Source organism: Labrus bergylta, chromosome 9 (assembly GCF_963930695.1).
Source record: "Labrus bergylta chromosome 9, fLabBer1.1, whole genome shotgun sequence".
In the NCBI taxonomy this organism is placed as follows: domain Eukaryota; kingdom Metazoa; phylum Chordata; class Actinopteri; order Labriformes; family Labridae; genus Labrus; species Labrus bergylta.
In genome coordinates this window covers 25,615,500-25,642,938 of record NC_089203.1, presented here as the reverse complement: position 1 = coordinate 25,642,938, position 27,439 = coordinate 25,615,500, and the positions used below count along the sequence as shown (strand labels likewise).

The window sequence follows — 27,439 nt, the reverse complement described above, 5'->3', positions numbered from 1 at the left end:
TTGCTTTGCCATCTACAGTAGATGCACAGAATAATGTATGCTCTCTGAAATGTGTTCATCCTCTCTACAGATCAATGGAGAGAAAAAACTATTACCCTTGAATCTACAGTTTGGATCCATAAGCATTGCCCAGAGTGGTTTCTTTGTTGTTGTGGATACAAGTCTGGGCATTCAAGTCAAGTATGACTACTCTCATTTTGCCACTGTTCTCCTCCCTAATACAACAGCAGTCAATGGTTTGTGTGGGAATAATACTGGCATTGAAGAGGGTGATCTCAGGAGCCCTCAGGGTAAGGCTGTGGATGCTGCCACCTTTGGCTGGCACTGGAGAGTTCCTGATCAGGAAGCCTGGTGTACAGCAGACTGCGGAGATGCTTGTCCACGGTGCTCTGCTGAACAGCTGCAGAAGAAAAATGTAGCAAGGCAGTGGATCTCTTTGCATGAATACATTTGGTCCCCACAAAATCCATTCTACCTGTGCAAAGACATTGTTAACTACACCAAGATCTCCACAGCCGTGAGCATATTTGACCTGTGCTCTAGTGATGACCCTCAGAAGACCCTGTGCCACATCTTGGAGGCATACGCTGCAGCCTGCCAAAAGGCCCAGATTGAGGTCGGGGAGTGGAGGAATGGCACAAACTGCTGTAAGCTTTGTTTTCTTTTACTGATAACTTGTTTGATTTTTACATGATGTGTAGAACAACAATGCTTTAACAGAACTTCCCTTTTAATCTTAATGAAAAGTTACTAACTACACATGTGCAGTACACCAAATCCCTCTAGATTATATCTGCTGCGTCAAGAAATGTTTGAAGTTTCCTTAACATGGTTACTGATTTTTCTCTCCTATCAGCGATGTCATGCCATTTGAATAGTCATTTTGAGTCCTGTGGCACAGCCTGCCCCGCCACCTGTGAAGCCCCTCTAAATTCAAACCTCTGCACCCTGGCCTGTGTGGAGACCTGCCAGTGTGACCCAGGATTCGTCCTGGATGGTGACATCTGTGTCCCGTTTTCCCAGTGTGGCTGCGATCACAACGGCGACCATTACCGCAGAAACCAGACCTTTTGGGCTGATGAGAGATGCACTGAAAAATGTGTCTGTGACCCCCACACCCACCAGACTCGGTGCCATGTGGATTCTTGTGGCCCTGATGAATCTTGCACTCTTGAAAATGGAATCAGAAGCTGCATATCTCACCCGCCGCAGACATGCATGTACAGCGGTCATCACATAGTGACCTTTGACCAGCATGACTATGATTTGCATGGCACCTGTCAGTACCAGATACTTGGCATGTGTGGAAACAAGCAGGGCCTACATGCCCTTCAGGTTCATGTGCAGACAGATGGACACCTGGAGTCAGCACTCAATGTTCTGGTCAATGTGAGCGGCGTACTTGTAGAGCTAAACAGCAAAAACATGGAGAGCTTAGAGGTAAGTGCTTATGAATGTTTCAAGAGTGCATTTTTACCCTGTTATAGGTCATGAATAGATAAATGCTGTAACAATTAAACCACACTTTACAAAGTTTACTGTGGAAAATGTGTTGCTATATTCAAATGTAATGTTGGCACCCCCTACAGGTTGATGGTGTCATAAAGAACATGCCCTATCACCTGGGCCCTGCTGCACTGGCTTTCTCTCTGGGGATGCACACTTACATCCACACAGACGTGGGCTTTGAGTTCAGCCTCAGCACAGATGGCATAGTTACCATTGGACTGTCCAGTAGATATGCTAATGCTGTGTGTGGCCTGTGTGGTAACTTCAACTCTGATCCTGCTGATGATCTCACAGCAAGTGGTGCAGAAGAGCATCTCAGTCATGAGCATCTCAGTCATGACCATCTCAGTCATGAGCATTTTGGAAAAGCTTGGAGGAGTGGGCAGAATCCCTGGTGTGTGGACGGCTGTCTAGGAGGAAGTTGTCCAAAATGTTCAACTGAGCGTCTGGCCCACTTCTCTGACCCAGAGGCTTGCGGGAAGATTCTAGAAGTTAATGGACCATTTAGACATTGTCATGGCCAAGTGAACCCCTCCATCTTTTACAAGCGCTGCGTCAGTGACCTGTGTCTTCATGGAGGTCTCCAGCCTGCACTGTGTCACTCCTTGGCAGTGTATACTTCTGTCTGCCTCTCCCACAGAGCTACAGTCTATGCCTGGAGGAGTCCTGGATTCTGCGGTGAGTGTTCATGTGCTCCCAGCCACTGTTGCGCTAGTGAATTAAATTAATATCCTTTACAATTGTAACTGTGCTGTTTGGAGTTCAGCATCATTGCACACCAAATGAAATATGGAGTTTGCAGATGCTATTTCGTGTTTTGATTGTTGAGATCGATCATGTTACATGAGTTTATTTGCATACAAATCAGATGAATGCCTGTAGGTGCTTGATGTAAAGATATTTAACTATAAATTCTACAGTATGCTTTGACTCATTGGTATTGAGACCACAACCTTTCAGGTGCTATTGGACCACTAGATGGTACTAATGCATCCCTGGTCAACCTTAACCTTTACAGTATTGTCCTGTCTTCCTTTCCTAAATAACTGATGTCTCTCTGTTTCTCTACAGAGTCTCAGTGTCCCTCCAGCAGCAGTTACAACATGAGTTCTGCCTCTGTTCACCTCTGCCTCGGCTTGCAGAATAACACTCTAGAGATGCCTCTGAACACAGGGGAGAATTGCCTCTGTGAAGCAGGTTTAGTTCACAGTGGCAGCCAGTGCATCTCTGCAGAAAACTGTGGCTGCTTTCACCAGGGACAATACCTGCAGGCAGGACAGGAGGTGTCAACATGCGAAAAAATCTGTCGATGCAATGCTGGGGGACGCGTGACGTGTCGTAATACATTTTGTGGGAAGGATGAGGAGTGTAAGCTTCTTAAGGGCGTTCAAGGTTGCTACCCCAAACCCAAACTGGCACGCTGCTCTGTTGATGGGTCCCAATACACTACGTTTGATGGACGGGCATTTGAATTTCACGGTTCATGTAACTACACCCTGGTGCAGACGTGTGCTCTCAAGAAGCTGGATGTGGAGCCTGTTTTCATAGCTGCAAAGCAAAACCATGGCAAGGGAAGGCAAATCTCCATTCAAGTCAATAAAATGTATTTTGAGATATCAGCAGCTTTTCCTGGAAATATTCTGGTAATTAATGTAATGATTTCACAACCTTCATGATTTATTGTTTAGTCATCTTTCACAGTATACACAAACTGTACTGTTATATTGTGTTTAAAAATGATTTATTTCATCTAGGTAAATGGAGTCAATGAGAACCTGCCGTTCTCCCAAAGCAATTTCACCGTGCACCAAAAAAATGGATGGATAACCATGAAGACACCACAGTCAGTTGAACTGATTTCAGACCTTAAAAACCACATTCTGGTCAAAATCCCAAACATTTACCACCAGACAACCTGTGGCCTTTGTGGAAACTATAATGACAATCCCTCAGATGACTTCCAGCTGCCCGATGGCTCTGTGATCTCTGAACCTGAGGTGTTTGGGCCCTCTTGGAAGCTACTTGATGATAAGACATCCTGCAGCGACGTATGTGATGGCACCTGTCAGTCACCTATCCCAGAGTACACCTCTGCCCTGTACTGCGGTCTTCTGACTCATCCCAAGGGACCCTTCTCTTCTTGTCAACATTTAGTGGGCCCACAGAAATTCTACTCGCTCTGCATGAAAAATCTCTGCATTTCACAGGGGCAACACCGGGCCCTGTGTGATGCACTGTGGGGCTATGAGGCAGCCTGCAAAGAGGCTGGAGTGACAGTTGACCTCTGGACAAACACAACAAGCTGTGGTGAGTCTCTAACCACTCGGCTAAATGTTTCAAATGAAGTCCTTGGAATTTTTAAGAGTAAGACAGACTTGTGTATTTTTGTTTCGCAGCTCATCAATGTCCTCAATTCAGCAACTACAGCCACTGTGCCAATGTCTGCTCCTCACTGTGTCCTGAGATAAGCCAGGGAGTTCAGTGCCCTGGAGACTGTGAGCAAGGTTGCCAGTGTAATATTGGTCACCTTTATGATGGCAATGCCTGTGTACCAGCAGAGCAGTGTGGATGCGTACAGGACGGGAGGAGGTTTAAGGTAAGGTCATGATCAAACACTGTTCTGTGTCCAGGACACTTAGAAATTGTTCATTTAGCAAGTTTTGCACTTTTACTTATGACTTTTTGTCTGATAGCGAGCTTGAAGTTTTACCTCTTGAGTAGCAATCCAACATTTTTAATTGGCTTCTTTCATGTCATTGTTTCTAACTCCAGGCTGCTGAGAGCAAACTGCTCCATAACTGTGCTGTTAACTGCACCTGTGGGCCACCTCTAGTATGTGAGCAGTACTCATGTCCTCCACTGCACAAATGTGTTGTTTCAAATGGGGTCATGGGTTGCCACAAAGATGGTGAGCATTTAAATATATAAAAATGAATTATTTGACGTGTCGCTCATACTAAAGCGAATGTATTTTCCTTTTACAGAACCAACCTCGGATCCATGCGAGGGAAAATGTGATGAAAAGGAGAAGTGTTACCTGAGCAATGGTGTTCCTGTTTGTGAGAGCCTTGGGGGTCTGTGTTGGACCTGGGGAGGCCAGAACTACCATACCTTTGATCGGCTAGACTACAGCTTTGAGGGTACTTGCACATATCTGCTTGCAGCCAGCAAAGGGGAAGCAAGTGGGAAGACACCCTTTAGTGTGTCCAAGAAGAATCTCTGCAACAGCAGTAGTGCTGCATCTTCTACAGAGGTGGTCACTGTACAAACTTATGGGTTCAACATCAAGCTTGGTGGCAGAAATGGCAGCGTAAATGTAAGTGAAGGCTGGTGTCTGAATGACCAAGTTACTCAGTATTGCTCTTACCGTTTACAATTGTCCTTTTTCTTTCTTTTCTTTTTCCCCAGGTAAATGGCCAAGTGAAATATGTTCCTGTTAACCTGCTGCAGGGTAAGATCCAAGTCTCTGACGAAGAAGGTAAAGCTCAGCTGAAGACTGACTTTGGCTTGCATGTTGTCTTTGGTGGGAACTCGACTGTTGTGGTTACACTGAGCCCACGCTACAAGGGCCAAGTCTATGGTCTGTGTGGCAACTTTAACGGTGATCATCAAGATGAGATGGCTGTAACCATTCCTGGTTCCCCTCCTAACTCAAGTGTTGAGTTTGCTCAGGCTTACCGGCTCTCTGATGGAGACGACACCTGTTCCACTGGCTGTAAGCAAGAACCTAGAGTCACCTTCCCTGCAGGTCCTGTTTCTGAAGTTGCTGCTAGTAACAGGAGACTGTGTGAAGTGCTTAAGGATAAGAGGGGTCCTATGGCCTACTGTCATAGTCTGTTTGCTCCTGATTCCTTCTATGAAAGCTGCTTAAGCAACCTCATGCGAAATGGAACGTTGCAAGCTGCTGTTGACCAGGCAATATCTTCATATTCTATCATTTGTGAAGCATTCAGCGATGGCTACCACACTGACATGACAGTTGGTAAGTAGTTGTGTTGAAGGATTACAAAAAATGATTATAAGATTTCTAAATTCCAAAAACGATGTCATTTCAGATGTGCACTGTCCACCAAACAGTCATTACAAGACCTGTGGCACAGCCTGTCCTCCATCCTGCGAGTATAAGGCCATCGCCTGTACGATGGCCTGTGTTATGGGCTGCTTCTGTGACCCTGGATTTATCAGGAGTCCGACTGGCTGCGTGCGTCCACATCAGTGTGGCTGTACTGACTCCACAGGCAAATACCACAGCCTCAACTCAACTTACTGGACCCCAGACAACTGTGGTCAGCTCTGTAGATGTGGACCAGCTACTGGAGAGGTCCACTGCCAACCGGCCCACTGCCCGAGAGGAATGGTCTGCAAGCAGCTACATCGCAAGAAAATGTGTCAGCCTGAGAAACCCATGAACTGTACACTGGTTACAGGGATGCATTTTACAACCTTTGATGGACATCATTTTGATTACAGAGACAGTTGTTCATACTCTTTGGTTCAAACCAAGTCTAATGTAACAGAACTTACACCGTTCACCATCTCTATCTCTGATGCAATTTGTCACAAAAGGCTTTTTAATAGCCTCAACTTAAATCTGTCTATCTATGATTTGGAGGTTGTGGTGGGAAAGCATGACCCAGGAAAGATTTTTGTGAGTACTGTTTAATCTCTTAACTTCAGTCTTCCAAATCAACAACTATAAAAGCATTTTAATGTGTTCTGTTCTTTTCATTGGCAGGTTGATGGACTTCATGAGCCCTTGCCATACTCCCACCCCACAGGCCATGTTAATGCCTACCGCACACCTTCATCCCTTGTCATTCACACCGATGTGGGCCTACAGGTGGTCGTCTACAACTCCGGCACTCTTATGGTTATTCTCTCCAGGAGCTATGCCTCATCCGTCTCTGGTCTTTGTGCGAATGCAAACTCTGACCCTGAAGATGACCTCATGATGCCTGATGAAGAGCAAGCCCAAAATACACTGGAGTTTGTCCACAGCTGGAGGTCTCGGGGAGCCGAGGCCTGCAGGGACGACTGTTTCTCCAGACTGAAGGATTGTCCGGCTGAGATGCACAAGCTGTTTGAAGGCAGCGATTTCTGTGGGGTGTTGTTGAATGAGCTTGGGCCCTTTGCAGACTGTTCCTCAATTTTAAGTCCCAAGCATTACTTTCACAGTTGTGTAGAAGATGTCTGCTCTTACAGCGTACACTACTCTGCGCTCTGCAGCTCCATTGCATCTTATGCAGCTGCCTGCCAAGCAGCTCAGCTCCCAGTGAGGCATTGGAGAAGTGACACTTTCTGTCGTGAGTACATGGTTTAATCTGTGTCTTCATCTGTGACATTGTATTTATCTTAACTGCTCACAGCTGATTAGTGTCCAGCCTCAGACTTGAGACATTTGATGTGTGATACTTAAAATGTCTGTCAGTGTTCAGGACTGTCCCACTGTGAAATTGGCAATTACTTGAGAGCTCACTTGTTTACTGAGGCTTTAATGAACATTTTATACTAGGCAGTAATCATGCAAAATCCCAACAAATGGACCATAGTCCATAATTTTTACAAGGATGGGAAGGCACCCTGCTAGTTTAGTTGGAAGGGGCAATTGAACCAAGTACAGGGTGTAAAATAATAGCTGCAGTGTCACTGGTTGGATTTTAAACCCTTTCCCTAGATGGGTGCTCACTGTCTCCTTCATGTAGCCTGCCATGCAGAAAAAGAAAGCACCTACCTGAAACACGGCAACACACCGTAAATGAAAAGAGGCTTAGAAGAGGAGAGAAGTACTGTGCAGTTGTTCAAATGTATTTTTTAGAATAAATGTATCAAATTAACAAACATTGCGACCTCCTCAAATGGCCACAGCTCCAAAAATTAATCGGGTTGCCCAAGTTTTTTTTTTGTTTTTTTTTTCCCATTATTTTTTAAAAATGTACAAGATGATTAATGTGATATTGTAACCATGAAGGTCAATATTTAGAGAATGTTGAATGGGTTTTGGCTGAAAGTATTCATATTGAAGCTTGCGTATGAATTGAATGCTTAATATTTTAGATCCTCAAAAACAAGTTTAGTTGTTGTTCAGTGAAATTGTTGGCTCACTTACTTGCTCTCCCTCTAGGTATGTCATGCCCCAAAAACAGCCACTATGAGCTGTGTGGACCTCGATGCCCTGTTGTGTGCCAAGGACTGTCCTCTCCAGCAAACTGTAGCGGAGGTTGTGAGGAAGGATGCCAGTGTGACCACGGCTACGTCTTGAGCGATGGTCAGTGCGTGCTGGTTTCTGACTGCGGATGCATGCATGACGGACACTATCACCCCGCTGGCCCCTTCTTGGAAAACTGCCAGAAGTGTAACTGTGAAAGAGGACTGCTCACCTGCGTTACCATCGCGGACTGTTTAGTAGAGAAGGGCCCTGCCTTGCAGTATGGTGTGTGCCAAGTGTTTGCTGGTTTTGGCTACATTACATTCGATGGTGGTGTTCTGCGTCACCATGGAGCTTGCACATATCTATTGTCAGCTGTCTCCTCTAAGGCTACTCCAGACTACACTCTTCTAATAAGCTTCAAAAATGAAAGCAGTGGAAACTTCATAATCAGCAGACTAGTCTTTCATATGCTTTCTCTTGAGGTGTCTATTGACCCTGACACTCTATGGAAAATACAGGTAAGTGCTGCATGTTGTACACATTTAAGTGTTGGAGAAAAGTTTGATCAGATCTTTTCAGCTTTAACTATTAACTTTTTACTGTTTAGGTTAATAAAGAAGAGCGCAGCGTCCCTTTTGACACTGGTGAACTTCAAACATACCAAGATGGCAACAGGCTGATTATCAAAACACGATCCGCGTTGGAAATGTCCTTGTCCTCTACACAATACCTCAGGTTAACTGTACCCCAGATATATGATGGCACAGCTTCAGGCCTCTGTGGGAACTTCAATGGGGACAAGTATGATGACATGGAACTGAGAAATGGTCATCTCACCAGCAGCTTTGCGGAGCTCCTGCACAGTTGGGCAGAGTTGGCTCCTGGAGAACACTGCGCCGACACCTGTGGGAGAGAGTGTAATGAGTGCAGCCTGTCCCCACACAACGGCAGTGTCTGCGATGTCCTGTTGAGCATTAGTGGTGAATTCAGCCAATGCTGGAGCAGCAGTGTGGAGTGGGAGGTTAACATGCAAATGTGCATAAGGGCAGTTTGTGCCGGGGCAGGAGACAGGGCCGTATGTCTTGCACTGGAAGCACTTTTTTCAGCCTGTGAAGCTAAAGGAATACCAGTAGGACCATGGAGAGAGAATACTCGATGTAGTAAGTGAATCATTTTTATCACAGGTTTAATCAGGACTATGAGATGCAATCTGAAGTATTTATATTTTCTGCCCACAGCTCTTCAGTGTCCTGACCGCAGTAGCCCAAGTGTCTGTGTTGAGTCCAATTCATGCTCTGCTTTGCTCCAGCCTGGTTCTCCAGCAACCAGCTGTTCAGAAGGCTGCCAGTGCCATCACCATAATGTGTTTGATGGGGGAGAGTGTGTGCCTTACAGTGAGTGCGGGTGTCTTCTTGGTGATAAATATATCAAGGTAAATATTACACCTTACCACTGACAGAGAAACGGTTCCCTTGAGGACAAACCTGGCATTTATGATCTACAGGGAGGGGGATCTTCTAGATCCTATAATTAAAATACTTTATTATATTATTGCAGGATCTCAAAAGTACAATTTATCATTTGATATTACTTTTGCATTCATGTTTTAGATTGCATTTACTTCTGAAGTTTCTTTAACTTATCTTAAAAATATTTGAGTGAATAGAATTACTTTATTGATCCCAAACTGGGAAATTGTGGCGTTACAGCAGCACGTTATACAACACACAATGAGTAAATAAGCACTAAAAATATCAAAACTAAGAATGTGAATATATACAACCAGGATTTAACTAAGTATTACTAGTCTTGAATATGGAAGATTAAATGTAAATGTGCAGTATTGACATAAGTTAAAGTGCATGAGTGCATCTAAAGTGTTCGGTTGTGCTCTGAATTCATGTGCTGATTATCCACATCAATTGATGATACACTTAAGTGACACTGTGCTCATAAATCAGAAGTCCAGGGTTAAGATTTTGTGTTTATCAAGTATTTATGTCAAACTGTTGCTCCAAGCATCAAGTCATAATTTGTGAAGATGGTTAAAATAAGTTTTAGTAGACGGGAGAGGATTGAAGGTTTTTCTTGAATATGCTGTTAAGTGGTTTATTTTTTTACAAACTATAATTTTGTACAGTGTTTGTGAAAATCTAAAATTGTGAAATAACTTAAGATGTCAGATTAATGTAATAGAGTAAAATACTCATAAATGAAGTGAGGTAAAGGGAGAGGAGAGACTCAAGCACATGTTTTTTTTTTTTTTTTTAAATTGCAGCTCTTAATGTCTGTCAAAGCTCACACACGGTTTTCAAAGCAACTTCCTAATCTTCTCTCTCTCTCTCTCTACCCCTCAGAGTGATGAGCTCCTCTACACAGAGGACTGCACCCAGAGATGTTGGTGTCACCCTCTCAGTGGGGTGCTTTGTGAGGATGCAGGCTGTGATTCAGAGCAGCAGTGTACTCTGAGGAATGGCTCTTGGAGCTGTCAGGATAGACCTGAAGTTTGTGAGCTCAGGAACAACCTCCAGGTGTCCACCCTCAGTAGTCAGCAGCTAATCCTGGAGCCCAGCGTAGTGTACAGTCTGATGTCTCTGTGCGATGAAGCCAGTGCGCAGTGGTTCAGTGTGATGTCCTACTATGGACATTGTAATGGCAGCTCCAGACCAGTCAGTGTGTTTCAAATCCTCCTGCACGGATCGTCGATCGCCATTCAGGATGGTACAGTAAAGGTATAACTCGGTTAAAGGTTTTGATAGTAACAAACTAAAAGTCATTTTGAAACCTTGTCTGTTTGTGTGAATTTACTGTCCTGCTGTCGTGTCCCACAGGTGAATGGACAGTTTGTGTCCCTCCCTCACATTTTGCCATTCAGGGTCTCCCTGAAATCAGGAATGAGCCAGGACAAGTCAGAGGTCACTGTGATTCTGAGCAGAGATGCTGGGATGGAGAAAGAGCTGGACATAGAGATTGGTGTTACCATGGTGACAATAAAGACTCCTCTCTGGTACTCGGAGAAATTGTGTGGCCTATGTGGAAACCTGAACGACCTCCACTCTCTTGGCTCGGTCAGGTCATGGGCCCGCTCTGACTTTCCAGGCTGGTGAGTAATGTTCTGCGCAGCAACAGAACTGTGTCTGTCTGTTAAACATTTTATAATGAGTGTTTTCTCTCCTCACAGCGGCTTCACCGGATGATAGCTGTCTGTTTTGATTTTCTATGAATATGTATTGTTTTAAATACAAAACAATTTAAACAACTCTGTAGTGGCTTCATTGAAACTCTGGATATTTTGACTTTCTTGTACATTTATACATTACACTGGAAGCTCTTATCAGTGAGCCCATATACCTTTTGTAATCAGGTCCTCTCCAGCCACTGTTGTTTAGGTTTAAAATAATGAGGGTAAATGTTATCTTAATCCACCATGTGTGTACAGGAACTAACAGGAGTAGTATTGCTATGCCCAGAGGGTTCTGACCAGATGAACCCCAATTAAACATTTGAGTTATTAAAGCTTTGTTTAATTAAAATCTAATGGAAGCTTTTCAGGGATGGCTCATATTTACTTTTTATAATTTTTGATGCAACCTCTGCTAGATTCTTGGGTGTCACCCCAAACCAGCCGTTTCTTTCGCAGCCCTAATACAGCAATTGAAAATATTGGGTTGTAAAGGATCGTTCGGTTTCGTGCCATGTTCCAAACATTTTGCAGGAATGGACGTTGGACACATGATTTGTTTACAAGCATAAAGGACGAAAGATAAACCTGGGTGGATCACGTTTCATGATGGATCATGATACAGAGTATTCTGCATCTTAAGACCTCCCCATCTCAACCACTATCATTAAATTAATCTGAAGTGTCTGTCTCTTTGAAGATATGTTGAGACCTCACTCACCACATTCCTACTTTACCTGAGAGGTATTCCATAAAGTGTTGAGCCTTCAATGAGTCTCGCTCATTTCAGTGAGAATGACCGTGGCTTGTAGGAGTCTCAGCTCAGTTACCATGGTAACTTAGTCATCAGAGCTAGCCTACTCTGGGGCAGGATAAATGTCCAGCCTAGTCTAGCTGTGTATCAAAGAATGACAAAAAAAAAAAAAAAAAAAAAAGCTAATCAAAAGAAGGTTCTGCCATGTGTACTGTCACATTGCTGACATACTAAATTAGGCTACGTTGATGTTTTTATAACCCCATGATTGTGTTCAGAACATACATCTAAACTAGCTGTCGCAATATTTGCACAAACAAAACTAATGTTATCCGAGCAGAAGGAATAATTCATTGATTTGTGATTTGTATAACTCTTATTGGTTGAAAATTGTCCCTATATGTCCTGATTGGTGGAACCTGGAGCTCTTCTATCATATTTTAGTGGGTTTTAAAGTTTTTCCTTTTCTCTTAGTGTCTCTTGCTATATCCACTCTGTAATTTATGTGATGAATATCACAACATCTTGCTGGCTGCAAAACAGAACTACCTACGGGTAAAAATAAAGTAACCTGAACCTGAACAAAGCGAAGGAGTTCAAGTTCTTCAGAGTCATGTTTACAATTGAGGGTAACATGTATTGTGAGATGACAGATTGGTGCAGCAGCAGTAATGCAGGCCTAATACTTATGACTGTCTTAAAGAAGAGGGATCTGAGCATGATGTCAAAGCTTTTGATTAACCAGCTAAGCATCCTGGGTTTCTCCTACTGGGTCTACCTCGGGGGTCTGGAGGGATTACATGACCCAGCCGACATTGGAACACCTCAAAATCCCCCAGGAAGAGCCAGAAAACTGGAAAACATTGCTGGGAAGAAGGACAAATTGGATGACTTGTCACCAGGACCTGGCCCTGGATGAGCAGAAGAAAATATATGGACGGAGGGATGTACCAAAAAAAAAAAGACGACTCTGACCAGACCCCCACCATCCTGATAGCTCACACGTGGCTTTCTAAGAGCCATAAAAGCAGCAGAAAGTTTTAACAAGTCGTTAAAATCAGTGGCACGAACCAGAGGATATTGATTAGATTAGTGCGTTCATGGTCCTGTGATCACCTCTTCTGCTTTCATGATCATTTGAGGGATGGAACTAGATCAGTTCATTGTTTGATGTGCTCTGTGTTGTCAATCACTTAGCTTACACAGATACTGACAAAAGAATTATCAAACATGTATATAAGACAAATTTGACTTTTTGTTTAACATTTACTGTTCTCCACTCCAGCAGAAACACTCCTAAATACAATCTGCAGTCCATCCTTAAAAAGGGCCATTCCAACAACTTGAAGCACAGTTAACAAATGCAGTGAGTAAAACACTCTCTTTTGTTGGGCTGACATGAGGACACCAAAAGGACAGACCTTGGAGTGCATCTTCAAACACAATCAGTTGAAATGTAGAACATTTCATTTTCTGCAGCATGAGAAGTTCACAGCAGGATGAAGGTGATCTACAGATTTTGATCACAAGGACTGGGAAAGATAAAACAGCACTGTAAAAAAACCAACTAGTTATGACTTTAAAAAGTTAGTGTCTGGGTTGCCTTATGATGTTAAGTTACCTGAACTTAAAAAAGATGAGTTGAGGTAAATTTGTGATTACTCCAAAGAAATAAAATGTTCTATAGTCAAATAAACTTGACATCAAGTCAGTTGTACTTAAATCTTTAAGTTCACAAAACTTTTGAACACAACTCAGTTCCTGTGAAATTATCTTGTTATCTAGATGAGGCAAAATGCTCTTTTGATTTCTTTTGACTTGAAATCCAAAGTTAAAATACTTTATCAAAAGTTGAATCCATCTAAATGAATTAACCAATTTAAATTGAATTTATATTTTAGTCAACTTAAATCAGTTCAGCGTATACATTTTTAGTGATTCTCTTTGCTTTTGTGGAAACTTTCAACTTCCTTTCAAATACAAATAAAAAAAGGTATAATCTCTTCAGGTTATTCGTTTTATCTTAGAAACCAACCACCTTTAGTTCTTCAACCTTTGATAGCAGATCAGATCAAATAGCAAATCTAAACATTTACAAATGTTTTTACCGCTTATTGGTAAAAACATTTCCACCCCAGAATGTGCAGAAAATCAGTTGTCCTTCTTTTGCTGCATTAAAAATTTATCGGTCACTTTTCTCAGTATTTTCAGATGCAATAAACGTATAAAATCAGGTAATTTACACATTTAATGAGGTGATCTTACTGTGGTAACACAAACATTTCAGAAAAGATCTGTGAGACAATATCCAAATATTTCTTGGAAGCTTTCAGAAAACTCTTTTTCTCAGTCCATGGACCCTTGAAGAGGGCAGTGGTCACCACCGATATTCAATAGGTTCTTCTGTATGACTTAAAATGTATACTGTACTTCCTCATCTACTGGATCAAAAATGTCACACATTCTTCCTTAAATTATGATGAATGCATTTAAATGAACGCTTTCAAGTAAAATCTTTCCTGGAAATGTTGGCGAGATTGAAACCCATCCCGTATGTCTTTGTGTAGATTTTTATAACACTAATCTCTTCACAGGGTGATGAAGAAAATGTTCTGACTCACTGGATGATGGACCCTCATCAGACCAAGATCTGCTCGCTCACTGTCAGCGATGGCTTAATTCCAGGTATCCAGGTGTCATTGCCCTGATTGTCCTCACCTGTGTCTTGTTAGTCTCACCTGTGTCTGATTACCCCTGTGTCTATTTAGTCACTGTGTTTCTTCTCTTCTGGGTCAGTTCATTGTTTGTTGAATGTCAGTTTTGCTTGTGCTCCTCTGTGGCTCCCTGTTTTTGATCCCTGTGTTTTTTGTTGAACTTTTGATATTAAGTTTTGTTGCCTTTGGCCTTTTTGTTTAATTAAATATTTTGGGTTTCTGCACTTGGGTCCACCTCCCTTGTTTTCCAACCATTCGTAACAAAAAGTTTGACACCATGAAGGGTGAAAGTAGCTTAGCTTAGCCACAGTATGTATGTAAATGAGTAAGGAATAGTTTAATGCAAGTTATGATGAAAGTTTTTCCTCTTTTGTTAATTTCACTCTCTTTTGTGGAGTCTCTCACACAGAACTTCAGTGTTTCATATAGTACAGTTATTACAGTAAAGTGTCCTATGTTGTCTAATCAATAAAAAAGTTCAACAGTAAATTGATAAAGAAAACCTTTAACCTTTTTTGTAGTACAACAGAGCTAATGGAAAATTGTGAATAAAAACAGATGTTATTTTAATACTTGGTGATAAATGTTAAGTGCTTAAATTGAGATGAAGCCTGTGTTAATGCTGAAGTGCAGGTTTATCTTTATAGGGGTGGTGTGACCTGTCTGTAGGTCAGGTTTTGGTAAAAGGCGGATTTTGGGCTCATCCAGAAGATCATCCACCGACAAGAGCATCCACCACAGAACTGTGAGCAGCTAACTAGATAGTGAGCCCAACCTTCGAGGACTCAAGTGGGATTAAGAAGACTGTTTCTTCAAAGGAAGAACTTCCTTCGCCACTTCATAGAGCACAGATTAAACAGAAACGCACACCTGGATTGAGCCCAATGAAAAAGACTGGGCTTAGACACTTCAAATGTTTGTTTTATTTCATGTGCACACTTTATTAATTAAGTTGTTAATTGCATTAGTAAATTGTATACTGTAATCTTGACCTGCAATATTTGTGTTCCTTACATACAAAATGTGAAAATGTATTCCTGTGTGCATCTCTTGACTGGTATTCAGACCTTGGGCTCAAGGTGTCCCAGTCTTCTGATGTTTATCCACCTTCAACACTTTATGCACAGTAACATGGGTTAAAAACAACTATGCCTTTTCCCTGAATTTGATCAGATATGTTGGGAGCTATGACACATCAAATGTTTTCATAATGTTGTTTACAGTTAACGTTAAAGATAATACTTGTATTTGTACTAACTTTTTTTTTTTTCAAAAACTGTTTGAGTGGAAGTTCAACAGGCCTCCTTTTTGTTTCTGCGTTTACTTGAAAGTTGGACCCTGTTCCCACTGAGCTGTTAATAAGTGCATAATAAAGTATTTATTAACCTTTATAAGGCATTAATATGAACCTAATACAGTCTTATTAATGTCAATTAACATGAACGTTGTGTGGTCTATAAACAACTTTCTTTGTGTTAATTAATATCTTACAAACCAATTATAAATTATTTTATAGTTTAATTAACACTCATGAAGTCTTATTAATGTGAATAAACATCTTATTAATGTTTATGACGGTATATAAAGTGTCAGTACATTTCTAATAAGAGCCTATAAGTGTCTTATAAATGTGTTAATTATGCCTATATTAACACTTATATAGTCTTATTTGTGTTAATAAGAATCTAATAAGGTCTTATAAGTGACTTATTACCTGTTATTAATGCTTATTACAAGCACCTTAATATCAAGTGTTACCCTCTTTTTTTTAAATCCTGCTGACCTTGGACAAATTATGAATCTTACTAAAGTAAGAGAATCTTATTATTAGTATTAGTCAATCACTGCCATATTCTTACAAATCTTGGCTCAGATTTCCCCAGCAGGACATGCAGCCAAGTGAACGCTCAATTTGAAGCAATTGCCTTCTGTGTCAACCCCATCAGTTGAGAGTTGTGCGGTCAAACCTTTCTGCTTGAGTGAATGATGCAGAATGTTAAACAGGGAAAGAATTTGAGTGTGCAGCAAATAAAGGATAGCCATCTAAATTGAAATTTTCTTTTGTTGGGAATACCATTTACCTTCAGCTGATACTGAGTTGGAACCATTAAACTGAATTGGTAAAACAGGAGTAATCTAAATCCTGCAATCCTGACTGAGCCCAGAAAATGTTCTTTTCACAGCAAATTGCATTATGCAATTATATTGTCTGTGCAAGTGACTTATTGAGTGCTGCTGAGGAGCAGTCAAGTGACTATTTCTCAGTCTAAATCATATTCTTTCTTTGAACTGTTTCAGTCGAGGCATAGTTTTTTTCATAGTTTGATTCCTTTGATTGCCTTGGCACAAGTAGTCTAATCTGTTTTCCACAGTTTTTGACAGTTTATTTTCATACATTTTATTTGTGAAGCATAGTTTTGTACCTGTATACTTCACTTTAAGTAACTTTAAAAGAAGATCCTTTTGATATGCTCTTGTCTTTTTAAATTCAAGCCCTTTCACGGTCTAGCAGGTTCACCTAGTGCAAGTTAAGGCGGCAACTTACTATTTTGATTGTCAACTTGTCAATGATTGATTAATTATTGGACACTATTTTGAACAATTACTTATTTTCTTTAGTTTTCAGTGTTTAATTTAACATAACTCTTTCAAAATAGAAATATGCCATTAAAAATCTTATTTCAAGCCATATTTTTGTCTTGGCTTCAAACAATACTTTTGTTACTGAAACACGGATTCTTTTGATTTAAAGTGTAGTCAAGTTACAACAGTTTATTGTAAGAGTTTGCTCCACTGTAGAGGTAGGAGTGGAGGAAGAAAGAGAGATGAGAAGGGGTGAAACAAAAATTCAATGTCCTAATGTTTTAAGGTAGGAGATTATAATGTTAATGAGAAAAAATCACAGCATGACTGTAACTTTGAACTGTAGTATTTCACGTGTGAGATGACAGCCAAGGCTTGAACAGCCTGGACCGATCAGCATACATAAAGTGGTCTGGCAACATTTCTTAAAAATCCTGGGGAAAATTGCCAAATATTTTCAATGATGGATTCTGAAATTTTCAGGAATTCATCCAAAAATGTACAACAACTGTTTCAAAAATGTTCTGGGAACATTTCCCCCAAATTCAGGGAAATTCCTTAAAATTCCTGTGAAATTTCTGACAGGAGAATTAGCTGGGAGAATTCCCTAGAAATACAAAAAAAAAGAAAAAAAACATAGGGAAACTCAAGTTTGGGAATTTCCCAAAAAATTTGATTGCTGCCACAATTCGCAAAAGTTCCTGGGAAGAGTCCTAGAAAGAAATTGGAAAATTATTGTGAACATTTCCAAGGAAAAAAGTTTCCAAGAATTTCCAAGAAAATTTTGAAAATGATTCCAATTATAGTTCCCAGAATATTCATGAAAAATTCTGGTAATATTCCCCAAAATTCAAGGGAAAATTCCTAAAAGTTTGCAACAACAGTTTTTAGACAGTTCCCAAAACATTCATGTGAAATTGACCCAAATGTCTGGGAAGATTCCCAAGAATATTCCCCCAAATATCCTGATGAAATGAGAGAAAATTCCCAAAACATATTCAGGAAGCAAAAGTGATTCATCAAAAATAATTTAAAAGTTCTCTGTAAAATGTCAGGTAAAATACTTCCAGGATAATTTCTGAAATTCCAGACAAAGAATTTGAAAATTCCCCTAAATTTCACCCATTGGAAAACTATGAAAAACCTGAAAACATATTGGAAAAGTATGCTGGAAAATTCCCAACTAGAATTAGATCATTCTCAAGAAAACAACTGGGAGAATTCCCCTAAGGTTCTCAGACTTTTCTTTGAAATTTGCGGGAAACCTTAAGAAACATTTCAAGTTTCAGGGAAATTGTTTTAATTCAAATACAGTTTTTGGAAAAATCCCACGGAAATTCCTCAAACTTTCTGACCTAAAATTTAACAATTTCACAGATTTCCAAAGATTGTGGGAGAATTTAGAGGAGGTGCTTTTTTTGGGAATACTAGACAAAGAAAACTCCTGGGAAATGTCCCACTTTTTAATCTCTCTTGTGAAAGGTTGGAAAATTTCAGCAAAAATGTTCCAGAAGAAGATTCCCATATACTATTTCTGGAAAATTCCCCAAACTAACAGGAAAATAATATTTTCCAGAACATTTTCTAAAATTCACAAATAACTTCTCCCAGAATTCCACAGAAAGTTCCCCCAAACTTCAAGGATATATTCCTGATAATTCCATGGAAAATTCTCAAAAAATTCTCAAAAATTCTCCACAAAGAATCAGAAAATTCCAAATGAAAGCTTCAAAAATGTTTCCAGAAAAACTCCCAAAGTATTGGACAAAGGTTTCCAAATATATTTTGGAGAAATAAATGTTCACCTTAAGCATTGTCATCAATGAGACCCACATACCCTGGTTATGCAGCTGGTCGACACAACCTCAGAAAATAAGACTCATTATAATGATTTATAAGGAACTTTGACAGTGGATTTCTGAAAAAGTACACAGTAAAAGTGCTTCATAGTACCTGTGCATGTAGTCTAAGAAGTACTAAGTCCAACCATATCAGAATCATGGTGTACTTATGTAAGAAAATATATATAATTATTGTTTTCTCCAAGAAAGATCAGAATACATGAGCACTTCAGATTTAGGGGCGGCTCACTTCACCAGGTAAACTGGAGGAGCAGCTGGCTTGACCGCAGTATGTTCGGTCGTGTTTCAGCTTATTAAATTCTGATTCGCAGGCAGAGCTGCGGAGAAGTACTGAACGATTCGGTGAACGAATCACTTTACTGAACTGATTCTACTGATACACTGAAAATAACTTCTTTCCCATCACTACCAGACTGTCTCCACACATCCAGACTAAGTGTAGGTTGCGGACACCGGCGTTTAGCCTGATGCATCTCCCGACTAGTTGTACCTCTGGTTATTGTAAAAACAGTAAATTAAAATGACCATTAACTGATTTTAATTACAGATGGTTCATTTTTAGGTCACCCAGAGGTGAACGTGTTGTATTGATCACTTCTAAATGCAGTAGCCTGCTGTTGCGCCTTTATCACCAGCTTTCATCAGACTGTAAAAATATAACTATTACTGAACATTTCATTCTTATCCAAACACGATATCACGCACAGGCTGTCCGACCATACAGAGGTCCGCTGGTTTAACCCCGGAGCAGAGCTAAAATGCGTCCTCGAATTGCGCACGGAGATGGCACAGATTCATGGCGCATAAAAAGTCAGTGACAGAGTTAGATTATGATAGTGCGGACACGGAGGAGAACGGACTGCCAGACTCATATCAAAAGTCTTTTAACTGAGTTTAAGAAGTTGAACTCCACACGGAGCTGATCGGACTGCAGTGCGCAACGCTGAAGGATCAATTCAAGTCTGTTGGTTTGGAAACATGTTATCATTTTATAATGCCTAATACTAAAATACCTGAAGGTGACTTCGGTCTTTGTGTCAAAGACTGTGTTTGTGACAACTTATTCATGTGAGCAGGTTTTATCTGTAATGAACCTTAACGACTGCAAACTGTGCTGTGGCCTGACACACACACATCTAAAGTCTCTCTCTCTCTCTAGTAATGCTCTGATCCCAGGGCAGGTAGAATAACCTGGGTCAAAGTTTCTATAACCTTGAACAGCAATATTAAAGCATAATATAATAATCTCAAACAAAACATGATTATTGATGTTGTCTAGATGTTGATGTGGGCATCCTTAAATGTTGCATTACCGCCCCCTACTGGACAATATGAGTTCTCTCTATACCCCCTACCATGAACACAGGTTGAGTTTATGTTGACATCTGAGAAAACTTGGGTTAGGAGAAGGGTCTTGTATGGTTATTGAAATGTTTTATAAATATCTGTAGTTATATTTCCCTCAATTCAGGAATGACACCACAATTGAAGATTTTAACATGGAATTACAAATGATGCCCAATTTCACCAAAAGTGTTCAAATAATGTAGGCCTACACAAATTTTAGCTCACATTTAAAAAATTCAGAATCTTTGATTATCAATACCCAATTAGTTAATTTGCTGACAGTACAATACTATTAAAAGATAAATCATTTATTGGAAAAGCTCTGAATCTGTAACATTGTCCATAACACCTGATTTAATCCTGTATGCCCAAAACTTAGTCTTGATATTTGTATTTCTTCTCGTTCTTCCAGTCCTTACCTTACTGGAGGACAACTGCACCCATAAGACATGACAGAGTTTACAGCTGAACATTGACATCTTGAATGTTTAATCACTAAAGATGAAACCTGAGAAAATAAACAAGTAGGCCTATTTTCTTTGACTTTTATTAAACAGAACACAGATCGATAACTGAGCATTTAAATGGATGTTAGAGCAGACAAATAAATACAAAAATGACGAGAAAAAAACAGAATAAAAACAGACAACTGACCTCATTGTTAAAACACTAGTGATGTCATCAGAAAGGCAGGAAACAAGGCTTCAGTGAAGTCAAAAATAAAAGTCTGCAGGTATGGATTCATCTGAGTGAAACAGATACAAGTTTCTTAAGGTTATAATACTTTAGGATTAATATACAGTTCATGAATGTGAACAGAAAGAAACACGTTTAAACATCGATTTATTTTGTTATTTAACTGAGTCCGTAAACTTTTTTCTGAATGTAAAAACTTCATATTTCAGCCTGTTGGAAACATAAATCCACTTTTTAAAATCAATGTTTACATATTTGTTTATTCGCCGAGTCTTGTGTTATATTTCTTTAATCAGCAGATTGTTCTGTTTCTGTTCACTGCGCTTTACAACAACAAAGAAAGAAATGGTTAACATATACTTCAGATTTTTTACATTCAATAAAAGTAATTTTCTAATTCATTCATGTGTTGAAAAAACACGAGTGATGTCATCAGAAAGGCAGGAAACAAGGCTTCAGTGAAGTCAAAAATAAAAGTCTGCCAGTATGAATTCATCTGAGTGAAACAGATACAAGTTTCTTAAGGTTATAATACTTCAGGATTAATATACAGTTCATGAATGTGAACAGAAAAAAACACGTTTAAACATTGAACATTTGATTTTGTTATTGAAGGGTTTAGGTTTAGGCAAGCTCCTCCTCTCCTTCCTCCTCGAACTCTCCCTCCTCCTCGGCCGTGGCGTCCTGGTACTGCTGGTACTCGGACACCAGGTCGTTCATGTTGCTCTCAGCCTCGGTGAACTCCATCTCATCCATACCCTCGCCGGTGTACCAATGGAGGAAAGCTTTGCGCCTGAACATGGCTGTGAACTGCTCAGAGATGCGCTTGAACAGCTCCTGGATGGCTGTGGTGTTGCCGATGAATGTGGCAGCCATCTTGAGGCCACGGGGAGGAATGTTACAGACAGCGGTCTTCACGTTGTTGGGGATCCATTCAACGAAGTAGCTGCTGTTTTTGTTCTGCACGTTCAGCATCTGTTCGTCCACCTCCTTCATGGACATGCGGCCACGGAAGATAGCAGCCACTGTCAGGTAGCGGCCGTGACGTGGGTCGCAGGCAGCCATCATGTTCTTGGCGTCGAACATCTGCTGGGTGAGCTCTGGTACAGTGAGGGCCCTGTACTGCTGGCTGCCTCGGCTTGTGAGGGGAACGAAGCCTGGCACGAAGAAGTGCAGACGAGGGAATGGCACCATGTTTACAGCCAGCTTCCTCAGGTCAGCATTGAGCTGTCCGGGGAACCTGAGGCAGGTGGTAACACCGCTCATGGTGGCAGAGACGAGGTGGTTGAGGTCACCGTATGAGGGGGTTGTAAGTTTAAGGGTGCGGAAACAAATGTCATACAGAGCCTCGTTGTCAATACAGAAGGTTTCATCTGTGTTTTCTACAAGCTGGTGGACTGACAGTGTGGCGTTGTAGGGCTCAACGACTGTGTCTGATACTTTGGGTGAGGGCATCACGCTGTAGGTTTTCATAATACGGTCGGGGTACTCTTCACGGATTTTGCTGATGAGCAGTGTGCCCATCCCAGAGCCAGTACCACCACCAAGAGAGTGTGTAAGCTGGAAGCCCTGCAGGCGGTCACAGTTCTCTGCCTCCTTCCTCACTACATCCAGGACAGAGTCCACCACCTCTGCACCCTCCGTGTAGTGACCTTTGGCCCAGTTGTTGCCAGCACCACTCTGGCCTAGAAGAGGAAAAGAAAGGGAATTAAGCTTAACAGTACTTAAGGCAAAATGAGAAGTAGCTATGAATGTAAGGACAAATGAACAATTACCGTGAACAAAGTTGTCTAGCCTGAAGAGCTGGCCGAAGGGTCCGGATCTCACAGAGTCCATGGTTCCTGGCTCCAGATCAACCAGCACAGCACGGGGAACATATTTACCACCTTCAAGAAGCATATAATAATAACTTTATTTATATAGCACCTTTTAAAAACACAGGTTTACAAAGTGCTTTGACAAACAGCAAAAACAAAGCAAACTAAACCAAACACAGAAGAACATAAACAACAGCAAGAACAAACAAATGCAAAATACTAAAAATAATAAAATACAATTCAACAGAAAAGAACGGATAGTGCACGATACCCAACAGACATATATAACCCGACCATCACAAGAACCATCATAAGAACCCAGGAAAAACAAGAACCCAACAACACAAGCTGAGACCAAGAGGAGCAAAGATTTAAAAAGGTGTAAGAAACTAAAATAGCTAAAAGGAAATAAAAAAAGAAATAGAAACAAGTGGTTAAAGCAGGAGTGTCCAAAGTGCAGCCCGAGGGGTTTCTTCAGCGAGCCTTTTTGATTCTGATCTACAAAGCCTGACTATTTTTTCAAACAATATTTTAAAAAACAAAACCTGTGGCCCGCCAGCGATTCTAACACGACAATTTTGGCCCGCAAGAAAAAACGTTTGGACACCACTCGGTTAAAGGATCAAAAAAAAAACAAAAAAAAAAACAACCCATTCATATAGGACGTGAGGGTAATGTTCACAAAAAAAGCCAAAATGTATATGGGTCAATGACGTGACGCTAATTTTTTTGTGTCCATAAGGTTTAGTTAACTTTTAAAGGCTTAAAATTTAAAAATAAATGCACAAATGACATGCTTTCATCCTTTGTTTTGAGGACCTAGTCTAAAATGTATATTTATTATACATTTTTAGAGAATAATTGGGGTATTTAGGTAAAAATGTCTAAGTGGTGTAACCGTTGAAACTTTGTACCAAAGAATTAAACTTTCTTTACAAAGGTTACATTTTCATATAACACCCTATGAACTAGCCTGGCATAATCTCACATTAGAACTGTTCAATAGCAAATAAAAATAATGGAACATCATTGTTCTTATCATTTTAGGGAAATCGGGTCGCCATTTTGTCTATATATTCATCATATATGACAAGAGATGATATCACAAAGAAGAACCCCTGATGGTCCTAACTGCTGCAGGCCAAGTTTAGCAACTCTCTTTAAAACATGAGATAATTTGACATTTTAAGGGCGTGGTCAGGTATGTCAAATGGTATGACCTCAGAAAAACATTAACAATTTATGATAATTATAAAAATTTGTATTCACTTCAAAAATTAGATTTGAAATGTTCACACCAGGAAATGTGCTTACATAGGTCTCAATGATAATGCCTGTCAAATTTGATTTAAAGTGGAAATGTCAAATGGTGTAACCAGTTACACTATTTGACTTTTATGACAAGCCTTTCTGTTAGAGGCCATTTTTGTCAAATATCAGTATTTTTTATGTTAATTAAAGTGGTTATCCATCCACAACCTTATTATCAAGGGTCTAATTTTATAAATGTTTAGCTTCAAATTGCATATTTGTGTTCCATTCAGTTACATTTATAAAGGTGCACTATGTAGTTTTGGTAGAGAAATGTGAAAGTTGGAGAAGTTTACAGATTATGTGGTATATGTCCATCATAACTCTAAACATAAACTGTCCTCTGAGGAAAATTTGGTCCCTGTAACACTGAAGATAAAATGCTACTGGAGAAGTCATGGTGGGGGGCCCGCAACAGTGAAAGTGTAACTCTCCTGGTAGCTTTATATCTCCAAACAGTGTTCCAGGAACCCATTTTTTACTTTGAATAAAGTTTGTGTATTCAGTTCAGAAAATATATCAAAGAATTCTTTCACTTCTCCAACTTTCAAATTTCACCACCAAATCTACATAGTGCACCTTTAAACATGTATGATCTAATATATGCATGTATGCTGTAATATTGGCACCAGTAGTTGCATTTTAGATGTGTCGGCTATTAGGGGCCATGTGGTAGGTAGCATCAGCGTGTCACTACCTGGAGCTTGCTAGCCAAAGTCCAGTACTATAGAAGGTGACAATGCTGTTTGGGCTGTGATGGCCATGATGTAAAGAAGGAGAGATGTAAAGTGTTGCCTGTTGGTATGTTATCCTTTGATTAGGGCACAAGTACCTTGAGTTTATTCCAAATACTCAAGAAATGAATTCCCCCTGAAGATTTTGGTCAGATGCTATAATTTACTTAAAAGATATGAATTAATTAAGGATGCACCGATCCTGACTAAGACAGCTAGATCAGGTATCAGTAAGAATTTGCCGATCTATGAGACCCATCCATTCACTTCAGTTTTATGCTATTCTGTGTTTAAGACAAATGTGCTACATTACTGTCATCAGCGTACTGGTATTCTGTGCACTTTGGTAGGTGGAGCAAACATAAAATGGAGGAAGCTAACAACAATTTCTTCAAGAAACAATGGCCTTTGACTGTAGAAGCAGCATGGTCAGTTGGTGTAACTGGTTTGCGTCAATTGGTGTAACCAGTATTTCTTGTAAAAAATATAATAAAAAAAGGACAATTAAAGTTGAATAAAAGTAGTCCTCTATTGCAGTGAAATAACATGTTTTTTAACAATTTTTACATAATTTGCCAAAACTTAATCACAAAACAGAAGTGTTTTCAGTTTCTTGTCCCGCTCAGTATTGAAAAAGGGCATAATTTATAAATTTAGGGATAATCCTAATAAAATCTATTTTCTTGTGCTATTTTAAAAAGAAGTAATTACAATCATGAGTACACTTAGATATACTATAGATGTATAAAATATTCAATATTCTTAATTTTTCAGTGGTTACACCACTTGACATTTTTAGGTCCATTTCATCTTACCTTTTGAAAAAAAAAAACGTTTAAATGTCATTTTAAAAAACACAAAAGCAACATGAATACAAATCTCACATTTTAATGAACCTGATGCATGCTTTCAAATTGTGTTTTTAAAAGATTTTTGAATTGGTCATCTGAACAACCCTTATTTGTTACTGACCCATATGCCTATTAAAACATCTAATTCAACCTTACCTACGGCTTCACTGTAGTAGACATTGATCCTGTCAAGCTGCAGGTCACTGTCACCGTGGTATGTGCCAGTTGGGTCAATGCCGTGCTCATCACTGATCACCTCCCAAAACTGAAATATAATAAAATGGATGAAGGCTGATAAAACATAAACAAGTGACAGGGGAATGAGTAGGCAGTAATGTTCAAGTGGATGCAGCTCATTATGTATCGGTTTCTTTCATTTTTAAAGCTGACGTAGCAGTTCTATACAGGTCGATTAGATAATTGTTGAACTACAACTTCCCGCCGTTCAGCAGTCTCATCGCCTATTGGCTGGTTATGGAAATTCCTAGCTACGTCATTAACCGCCAACAAGAGCCGGTGACCGTTACCAAACCAACAGACGGTCACTTCTGCGGACATTTCTCAACCATAAACACGCAGAACTTTGTTCAATTTACACAACATTACAGGCCCAGACGGGCGAAAACACTCACTACATATATTTTCGCATTGCGGGAACGATTACGTCCACCGAATTAAAAGAAAATAATGATTTTAAACCACTCAACGGTCAATCCTATCCGCGGTGGTTAACTGATATCTAACGGTTGAGTTCTTCAAACAACCGGCGTACAAATCATTAACACAATTTATCCGATTTGTAAATTAGGTAAAACCTGTACTAACCTTAGCACCAATTTGGTTTCCACACTGACCGGCCTGGAGATGGACAATTTCCCTCATTTTGTTTTGTTTTTTTGTTAGACCGACTGCTGCGATGAATACACTTAAAGTGTCTGTTAGCGCGCGCTAACGGCGCAACCATCTATTTTATACTACAACTGAGCCCCGCCCTCTACCCCTCAGCTCGAACGTTGGTTGGCTCATTTCTTTACGCGTAATATACACGAACAGATTTAGACCAATGAAATCGTCCCTGTCTTCTCCACTATTGGTCCAGTGTGTCTGTCAATCACATTCGTGTCAAACGTATGACTACCGTCTAATCTGTCGACGTTGGCCGTGACGTTGGCCTACGTCCCTCATGATGGCGGAAGAGAAATGCGACACCAACAACAGATTCATTTCACAGCCGCATGAAAGCGTGTAAAAAAAAAAAAAAAAAGAAGTGAGGACATCAAACATTAAAATATGTAATTTTTATCTTCTTTTGACTGTTATCTCAACATAAAAACAAGTTATTTGACTTTTCACTTGACCCTATGCTGTCACCAGCCCCTAACAGGAAACTAGTGCAGCCAGGATTTCAGGGCGACCTGGTACAATGGGGCCCTATGGATGTGTATGTGGGAGGAGGTGGCCACAGACAATTGATTAAGACTCAACAAGACGCAATATAATTGTATTCTGTAATATATATATAATTAAACATTTTATAGTTATTCCTAATACATTTTGTCTCATATTTTCTATTTTACATATATGATTTATATGATGACACTCAGAGTCAACCCGCTGCTTTCAACAATATTGTCACCTATGACATTATTTCTACTTCATTCTAAAAAATTAAAGCATTGTCTTGACATCAGTTGTGAAATATTAATGAACTTAAAAACAGTATTGATATATATAACCTTCTTATATATATAGTTCTTAGAAATTAAATGTACTTCATATAGTCTATTTGTATATCGGCCAAACAGCCTGTTGTAGTTTTTTTTAATGTATTTCAGTCATATAAAGATGGTGTGTAGTCACCATATCTCCTGCTTTTAAGATGAACCCTAATTACTCCAGAGGATACACTGGATGAAGGGATAGTTGTTATAA

At 40.0% G+C, this 27,439-nt stretch overlaps 2 protein-coding genes across 2 annotated transcripts; one reads left to right on the top strand and one right to left on the bottom strand.

Moving 5' to 3' along the window:
• The first annotated feature begins 75 nt into the window (after positions 1–75).
• Positions 76–10,917, top strand: LOC110000273 (IgGFc-binding protein-like). Its single transcript, XM_020655516.3, has 17 exons — positions 76–647; positions 857–1,440; positions 1,590–2,187; positions 2,581–3,152; positions 3,264–3,816; positions 3,906–4,105; positions 4,282–4,417; positions 4,494–4,825; positions 4,918–5,491; positions 5,565–6,157; positions 6,245–6,812; positions 7,631–8,175; positions 8,265–8,817; positions 8,896–9,089; positions 10,015–10,389; positions 10,489–10,760; positions 10,839–10,917. Exons 2-17 carry the CDS (start codon positions 859–861, stop codon positions 10,852–10,854), a joined length of 6,663 nt encoding a protein of 2,220 aa, XP_020511172.3. The 5' UTR covers positions 76–647; positions 857–858; the 3' UTR covers positions 10,855–10,917.
• Positions 10,918–20,924: 10,007 nt separating this feature from the next.
• Positions 20,925–26,599, bottom strand: LOC110000278 (tubulin beta-1 chain-like). Its single transcript, XM_020655522.3, has 4 exons — positions 26,333–26,599; positions 25,664–25,772; positions 22,570–22,680; positions 20,925–22,479 (listed from the first exon to the last, which is right to left on the bottom strand). The coding sequence occupies exons 1-4, from the start codon at positions 26,387–26,389 to the stop codon at positions 21,419–21,421; spliced, it is 1,338 nt and encodes a 445-aa protein (XP_020511178.1). The 5' UTR covers positions 26,390–26,599; the 3' UTR covers positions 20,925–21,418.
• Positions 26,600–27,439: the final 840 nt, after the last annotated feature.